General features: G+C 32.3%; 1 protein-coding gene across 2 annotated transcripts; it reads left to right on the top strand.

The window, feature by feature from the left end:
• The first annotated feature begins 2,842 nt into the window (after positions 1 to 2,842).
• LOC132266815 (L-ascorbate oxidase homolog) lies at positions 2,843 to 6,950 on the top strand. Of its 2 annotated transcripts, none has more exons than XM_059767795.1 (9): positions 2,843 to 3,002; positions 3,360 to 3,537; positions 3,642 to 3,751; positions 4,024 to 4,294; positions 4,634 to 4,730; positions 4,872 to 5,217; positions 5,407 to 5,772; positions 5,857 to 5,935; positions 6,626 to 6,950. In XM_059767795.1, the coding sequence occupies exons 2-9, from the start codon at positions 3,394 to 3,396 to the stop codon at positions 6,827 to 6,829; spliced, it is 1,617 nt and encodes a 538-aa protein (XP_059623778.1). In that variant the 5' UTR covers positions 2,843 to 3,002; positions 3,360 to 3,393; the 3' UTR covers positions 6,830 to 6,950. The 2 variants fall into 2 exon arrangements, with proteins under 2 accessions (XP_059623778.1, XP_059623780.1); XM_059767797.1 differs by lacking the exon at positions 2,843 to 3,002 and adding an exon at positions 3,069 to 3,108.
• Positions 6,951 to 8,272: the final 1,322 nt, after the last annotated feature.

Genomic DNA, 8,272 nt, shown 5'->3' with positions numbered 1-8,272 from the left:
TTCTTATCAAATAAGGGTAATTATGACATAAAAAATATAAGAATTAATTATTGTATAATCTAGGAATATTTGGATTATTTTATTTTAAAAGAAAAGAAGAATAGAACTCCAAAGTATATTAATGGAGCGTTAATATCAACTCCCTTAAAACATAGTGTAGTTTTAATTGAACAAACTTTATTATTATTATTATTATTATTTGAGTTACATTTGGATTGAAAATTTCAATTTGACCACCATTAGGATTTTGCCTCGAACAAAACCAACCATTGTGGCTGAGTCTCAATAATATAAGTTTAAACCAAATTATCTTCTTCTTCTTATTATTATTTTCTTTGAATGGTGCTACTCTAACAACATGGTAGCCCCTCTGGTTGACGGTAGAAAAGACCTCCACTGGTTGATAGTCAGTGACATTGCACCACCCACTCAGTTTAATTATAGTTTTGTTTACGCCTACCCAATACATATATATATATATATATATGTATTGGGTAGTATATATATATGTATGTATGTATTGTATATATATACAATACATATATATATATACGTGTGTATGAATGTATCATTTTAAAGAATAAATCGATACACTGTCAAGAGAAGAAAACCAATTATGAGACTGCCATTATTTTCTGATCTGATGCATGTGATGAGAATGTTGACATTCAATCTTCTAAAGCTCGCCCATATACGTATGTATGTGTATAATAAACACATACACAAGCTTGTAAGCTATAGTTATGAGCAATTTAGACAAAAAGGTATATTAAACTACTCGAGGGAAACACTTGCATGCTATATGCTATCTTTAATTGAAATTCCTAATCCCTCTCTTTCCTGCATTAAAAGCTCACATCAGTTTCAAATTTCAATAAATTTCGGATCTAATTTTATTTATTTATTTATTTTATAAGGTAAGAAGTATTAGAAATTAAATTAGTAGATGTAAAAAGTCGAAGGCTGAGACTCCAAAGCTCAGCATTCAAAAGTCCAATGAGGACAGAGGCACTATCCAATAAAAAGAATAGCAAAATAAATAAATAAATAAATAAAATAAAATAAAGTATGCTCTTGTATTTTCATAATTGCCCTTGTTTATAAAGTGAGTACGCTTCTTTTCCAACTCTATTTTTACCGAATTTGAAGATGAAGTTAAGCTTGACCTTTTCATTTTAATGTTTTAGCACATACCAATTAAAAAAAAAAAAAAAAAACCTGAAATGTATAATTGTTAATTTTCCGTCTAAACAAATATTCTGTCAAAACTATGATATTGAATAGCTAAAGATATTATAATTCTCATAACTATTTAATTAGAACTTTTGGTTCCTCCCTTCAATATTGAAATATCATGGTAGAAGTCAGGGGCGGAGTAGAAATTTTCAATTGGGGTCAAATAGTGATATAAAGTTAAATTTAATAAATAAATAAAATAATTGCAATATTTTATTTTTGTCCTGGTGCATTTTTAATGTACATTTTTAAAAATAAAACTATAAACAAAAAATAAACAAGACTTACAAAATAGTAAACACTTCTATCATTAAGTTTGAATTTTTAAAGGCTAGATCACAAGGTTCTAAAGAGTGCCCCTAACCCCTAGCTCCGCCGCTGGTAGTAGGCTTTCCATAGTAGTTTCTAAAAATATCTGTAATTATATAAATTTAGAGTATACATAACATTATTTATTTATTTATTTTTATCAAATATCAGGAGTTTTGGAGGAATATTTGTTTTAGACAGAGTATTGCTCTCACACAATACATGAAAAGTGTGCAAAAGCTCTTACAAGAAAGATTTGTTTTTCGTCTTTCTATTTTAAAGTATTGATGGTAGATAGTAGTTAATTAAGATAGGAGATAGATAGAGATTTAATAGAGAGATAATATGTTAAAAAAAATTATAATGTGAATGCTGGATGATTTGGGTAGGTATTCGGTGTGCACTCAACACATTCACACGAGACTATATATTCTCCATAATTTAAGTGTTATAATTTTTCCGAATGCGTTTTGAATTTGACGTGTTTTTATCTACCTTATCTACTTAAACAGTTTCTAAAAAATAATGGTTTAACACGTGATAAGTATAGCCAATCATGAATAATTCGGGAATTCCTTTTCGGTCTCCCTATCATTACTCTTTTCTTATGTAAAATGATAGGGTTGATTTGTCTGAATAAGTCTTGAATTTAACGTGTTTTTGTCCACCTCATCTGCTTAAACAATTTCTAAAAAAATAATTGTTTAACACGTGATAAGTATAACCAACCACGAATAATCCGAATAATTCGGGAATTCCTTTTTGTTCCCCTATCATTACTCTTAATATAATGTTTTTTTTTTTGTACGATGGAGGGTTTTTTTTGGAATTTAATTATTTTAAAATTTTAATAACTAAATAAATTCAAATACTAAAGATAAAAGACAATTTAAATCCAACAACTATCGGCGAGATTTGAGGATGCCCTAAGTCAAATTTTATTTTATTTATTTTTTTAAAGCTTACCATTTAAAAAAATATATATATTTTTTTTTACCCTTTTACAACTATGATGAGTTGCTTATATATATACTTGTATATATAGTTTGTGTGTGTCTGTATATACATATATAGACGATCTATGTGATCAAGTGTGAATGAAAGTAGAAAAATGAATGGGCTTCTTGTGATTGAAGCAACTCATCATCATCACGCGAAACCGCGTGAATTGCGCCAAAAATCAGCTCATTGCCAGCAACCCAAAGGCCTTGGGGTTGGATTCCCCAACATAATAATAAAGTAGGATGAAGGAAAAGCCATAAAATAAGCACATAAATTGACACGACACACGCATTCAACCATTTTACGCGTGTTGTTATATATCTATATATATGTATGAAAGGTTGATGTCTACTTTGCTTCACAGTCAATGAGCAGATAGAAAGAGAGATAGATACCTCCATTCCTTTTAATCTTAGCCATTTTTGTAGATTAGTCCAGTCACTCAATAATACTTGGTATGTTCCCTTTCTTTGTTCCTTTTTTCTGCTATTATTTCTTTGTCCTCTTACAATGTGATATTGTGTTTGAAAATTGAAATCTATCCAAGATTCTATTGTTTGTGTATGTGAATGTGTTTATATATATATATATATATATGTTTGTTGTTTTTTGAGAATTCCGCAAACACGTGCAAATCTGCAATATTATCTCTAACAAGGCTGGAATACTCAACCTCTTCTTTAGGGAGAAGAGATTGTACCATTCGAGCTAATGTCGGCTTTCCTCGCACACTTTTGTCACTTTGAAAATGTAGTATGTTATTTTCTATAGCATTTACAATGCCTAAAATATAACGGCATTTTTTTTTGCAGATACAAGGGCTTGGTGGTGTTCTTTGCTGGTACAATGGGAAGCGGAGTCTTGCTCCATTTGTTTTGTGTGGTTTTGGCTTTGTTTAGTGTTTCTCTGGTGAAAGCAGAGGACCCTTACAGATACTATACATGGACTGTCACTTATGGAACAATTTCTCCTCTGGGTGTCCCTCAACAGGTTGGCAAATTAACTTTTGGCCCTTTATGTACTAATTTTTGACTGTTTTGAGTAATGTGTGAGGTGGGTTTTTTATTCTGAATTTTGGGTGTTTTGTTTTGAAGGTCATTCTTATCAATGGTCAATTTCCTGGTCCTAGACTTGATGTGGTCACTAATGACAACATAATACTCAACCTCATCAATAAACTGGACCAGCCTTTTCTCTTGACATGGTGAGTCTTTTGCTTTACTATCTATCTTTTTGACTTTACACTAGTATTGGGCTTCTGTTTTTAACAATGAATTTGACTTTAAGATTGCATTAATTATATGGATTCATATGTTCTCTGTAAATGCAAAATGTCACAAATATTGTGAGAATGTAGTGGCAGATAATTACATTTATTTGTATATTTTTCTTTGCAATTAGTGTTCATTTCATGGTGGGATTTACTGAGTTAGAGTAAGGATCTGGTTTACTAATAGGTTAGTTTTTCGTAAATAGGAATGGAATTAAGCAGAGGAAGAACTCGTGGCAAGATGGAGTGTTGGGGACTAATTGCCCTATTCCTCCAAACTCGAACTTCACATACAAGTTCCAGACCAAAGATCAGATTGGAAGCTACACATACTTCCCATCAACTCTATTGCACAAAGCTGCTGGAGGGTTTGGAGGAATCAATGTCTATGCCAGACCTCGAATCCCAGTCCCATATCCTTTACCCGAAGCAGATTTTACTTTACTCATCGGAGATTGGTTCAAAACCAGCCATAAGGTGATATATATATATACATTTACTTTCAACAATTATTTTAGAGCTTTTTGTCACATTGCAGCTTTAATTCAATAGAGAGAAAAAATAAAAAAAAATAAAAAAAAAATAAAATTTATCTCTGGATTTGTAGTGGCAATGCTCCAAGCTCTTAAAACTTCATACATATTGATCAATCTGGCCTATATTTTCTATATATGTTGATTGGTATATAAATTATTCAAATAAATCGGTCTTCTATATGTTCTATATATGTTGATTCTCTTAATAATTCATATCCAAATGCTATAGGCCCCGAATGGCTTTTGTCATGCATATAACAAAATGATTTTATCTATGCAGGCATTACAGGCATCTCTAGATTCAGGGAAATCTCTCCCATTCCCGGATGCTGTACTTATTAACGGCCAGACTCAATCTTCATTTACTGGTGATCAAGGTAATCCTCAGCGTCTAAATTCCAAGGCCTTCGTATTACTTGTAGAATTCTTGGATATTTTCAAAGTCTCGAGTTCTGAATTGGTAATTTCAGTCCATTTCAAAACAGATTTTTATCGGAACTATTGCTTTTGCTTTACAGGAAAGACCTACATGTTCAGGATTTCAAATGTGGGCTTGTCAACCTCCTTGAACTTCCGGATTCAAGGCCATAGAATGAAGCTAGTTGAAGTTGAAGGATCTCATCTCATTCCAAACATATATGAATCTCTAGATCTGCATGTTGGCCAATCTATGTCTGTCCTAGTTACCTTAGACCAGCCTCCCAAGGACTACTACATTGTCGCGTCCACACGGTTCACAAAGACTGTCCTCACATCCACTGCTGTTCTACACTACACAAACTCTAAAACCCCAGTTTCTGGACCTGTGCCTGCCGGTCCAACTTACCAAAGACACTGGTCTATGAAGCAAGCCAGAACCTTCAGGTACAACCCCGTGACATGACTCCATTGTGTTTTACATGCCATTTAAACATAAAAAACACCTCAATCACTAGTAAGGGAAGTGACTAAAATGTGATCAATTTAAGGTTTTTCTCGAATTGAAACTTCCATTTTTCATCAATGACATGATCCATGGTTCATATAGTAATGCAGCCATTTCATTTTGATCAGGTGGAACTTGACAGCGAACGCGGCCAGGCCTAACCCTCAGGGCTCATTCCATTACGGAAAAATTAAACCAACGACCACAATTGTGTTGGTTAATTCAGCACCTTTAATCAACGGAAAACAAAGATATGCTGTCAACAGAGTCTCTTACATTAACTCCGATACTCCTCTGAAGCTCGCGGATCATTTTGGCATACAGGGAGTCTTTAGTATGGATTCTATCCAAGGCCTTCCCTCTGAAGGCCCTGCTTACTTGGCTACATCAGTCATGCCTGCATCCCTCCATGATTTCCTCGAAATTGTTTTCCAAAACAACGAAAAGGCAATGCAATCCTGGCATCTTGATGGCTATGATTTTTGGGTTGTTGGGTAAATCACTATCCATTGCTTGTCATTCATGCCTCATGTGGAAACAAAATTAGTTTCTAATTGTCCTCATTGCTACAATTTCAGCTATGGCTCCGGACAGTGGTCTCAAGCCAGTAGAAAAAATTACAATCTAGTCGACGCTCCTACTAGACATACTACACAGGTAACATTTTATTTGTTTTTTTTTTCAAGCATTTATAGGATGACACAAACTGACAGGTGAATAGGAGTGCATCCTGTTCGGATTGGACCGGTTTAGAAATATTTTGAAACCAAACCATTCCTAAAGGTTCTATAAAAATTAGAACCGAACGGAACTGAATCGTGACCGAACCAAACCATGAGAAAATGGTTTGGTTTGGTTCAATTATGGGGTTCTAGCTTTTTTTATAATTCAATCTAATATATATATAAATAATTTAAAATATATATTATATATAATATAATTTTTTACTATATACTATGATATATAATTGTGTGCTTAAAAGACTAATTTTATTATTCTATTATTTATATAATACAAAATATATATATATTCAATTTATGAAACGATTCGGTTCGGTCGGTCTTGTAGAATTTTAAACCATAATCGAACCGTTTATAAACAGTTCCAAAAACCCGTAGTCGAACAGAACCGAATCGTGAAAAAAACAAACTAAACCTACCGATTCAGTTTGGTCTAATTCGGTTTATCGGTTCAACCGGTTTTTTGTGCACCCCAATTAGTAAACTAGGGTTGGTGACAACAGAGAATCCCCCTATTAGATATGTCATTATCAATGGTCACTTAATATTCTTATAAATTTTCATTCCTATGAATGCAAATTTATTTATTTATTACATTTTTTTGCAGGTGTATCCTAATTCTTGGACTACAATATTGGTCTCATTGGACAACCAAGGAATGTGGAACTTGAGGTCTGCAATATGGGAGAGGCAGTATCTAGGGCAGCAATTTTATCTGAGAGTGTTCAATCCAGTGAGGAGCCTTGCTAATGAATATGACATCCCTTCAAATGTTTTACTTTGTGGCAAAGCTGTTGGAAAACACCCTTAGTGTGTGATTAGCTTTTTTTAGAGTTCTCTTCTTTTAGTCATGAGGGTTTGACTGCAATATAAGATAGATTGAAGTGTGGGGAAGATGAAGCATTTTAATTATATTGGCCTCTTTATTTGTATATTTTAAGAATTTCATATAAATTTATTTGTGGTAAATTAGTGTAAGATATATATATCAGATATTTGCTTATGAGATATATTTGCTTGGTTCATCTTGTTAAAGTATGTAATGTATTTTATTTTGAAAAATTATACACACCTGCTTTATTTCTGATGGAGATTTGAACTATCCATCTTCTACTTTGAAAGATGATGAATTACAAAACAATCAAATAATTAAAATTTTATTTTAAAAAGTATTCTTCAAAAATCTATTATCTACGACAATAAAATTGCACAATGCACTATAGCATATTTTTATATAGATGTCTATATATATACCTTCTTTTAATTTAAATAAAATAAAATTATGCTAAAGGAATAGAGGGAGAATACTCTTATAGAAGTCAAGGCCCAAAGCCAACAAACAGGGCTGAGAAATAATATGCTCCGAAAACTGAAACATGTCAGCCTGCCCAAGAAATTGAGGTCCATCAAAATGGAACTATCCCATTGAGGCCCAATATCCATCTATGTACAAATGGAACTATCACATTGAGGCCCGAGGCCCAACTAGGTATAAATGGAACTATCCCATTGAGGCCCAAGATCCAACTATGAATGGGATGAGTAGAAGCTATGGTCCCTTGTAGCTTGACAATCTTGGACTTGACAAGAAATCAACAAATCTCATTATTATTTTATAATTTTTATAAGATGGTCCTTATCATTGAAAAGAAGATCCTTTGGAGATTATTTTACTGTTTCTTTCTTTTTCAAATGTGATATACACACCTCTGTTTTAATTTTTATTTATTTATTTATTTTTAAGTATGTCCTAAAATATATGTGATCTCATTTCAAAAATGGATGTTCTATTTTTTATTACATTTTTAAATTATTTTTTTGACATTAACTTGATTAAATAAGTGCACTATTACAAAGTATTCCTTTGTTTTTTTAATAAAGATAAATTTAAAAATTCATTTTCATTAATATAATAAAAAAATATTAAAAACTCACTATCATAAAAAATTTCAATTTCCTAAACACCCTCAAAAATTTTGGTATAGAGGAAGTATATGTATCGTTAAAAGTACTCAAATTATAAACCTTCCCACATGGATAAGAAGGCCAGCCACTACCCACTAGGGCTTCATACAATTCAACATGAAAATTCATTTTTCTTTTTTCTTTTTTTTTTTTTGTATTATTTATTTTTTTACTGATGATGGCTGGTGGTGCATCCCATCACCGCAATCACCTTGTCCCACGTGCACCAACAATTACCTAAAAATTCTCTAGGATAGCCTCAAAGAATTCGAATTTCTAACCTCCAATA

Source organism: Cornus florida, unplaced genomic scaffold, assembly GCF_030987335.1.
Source record: "Cornus florida cultivar Cherokee Brave unplaced genomic scaffold, ASM3098733v1 CherokeeBrave_3.0.0_Hap2_Chr07, whole genome shotgun sequence".
Taxonomy (NCBI): Eukaryota; Viridiplantae; Streptophyta; class Magnoliopsida; order Cornales; family Cornaceae; genus Cornus; species Cornus florida.
This window is presented reverse-complemented; position numbering and strand designations above follow the sequence as displayed.

What these genes read in the sequence shown, in the direction of transcription:
- LOC132266815 (XM_059767795.1), top strand. Translation starts at nt 3,394, where the DNA reads ATGGGAAGCGGAGTCTTGCTCCATTTGTTTTGTGTGGTTTTGGCTTTG. An exon ending in TTCATTTACTGGTGATCAAG is followed by an intron (nt 4,731 to 4,871) that starts GTAATCCTCAGC and finishes TTTGCTTTACAG; the next exon opens with GAAAGACCTACATGTTCAGG. An exon ending in TATGATTTTTGGGTTGTTGG is followed by an intron (nt 5,773 to 5,856) that starts GTAAATCACTAT and finishes CTACAATTTCAG; the next exon opens with CTATGGCTCCGGACAGTGGT.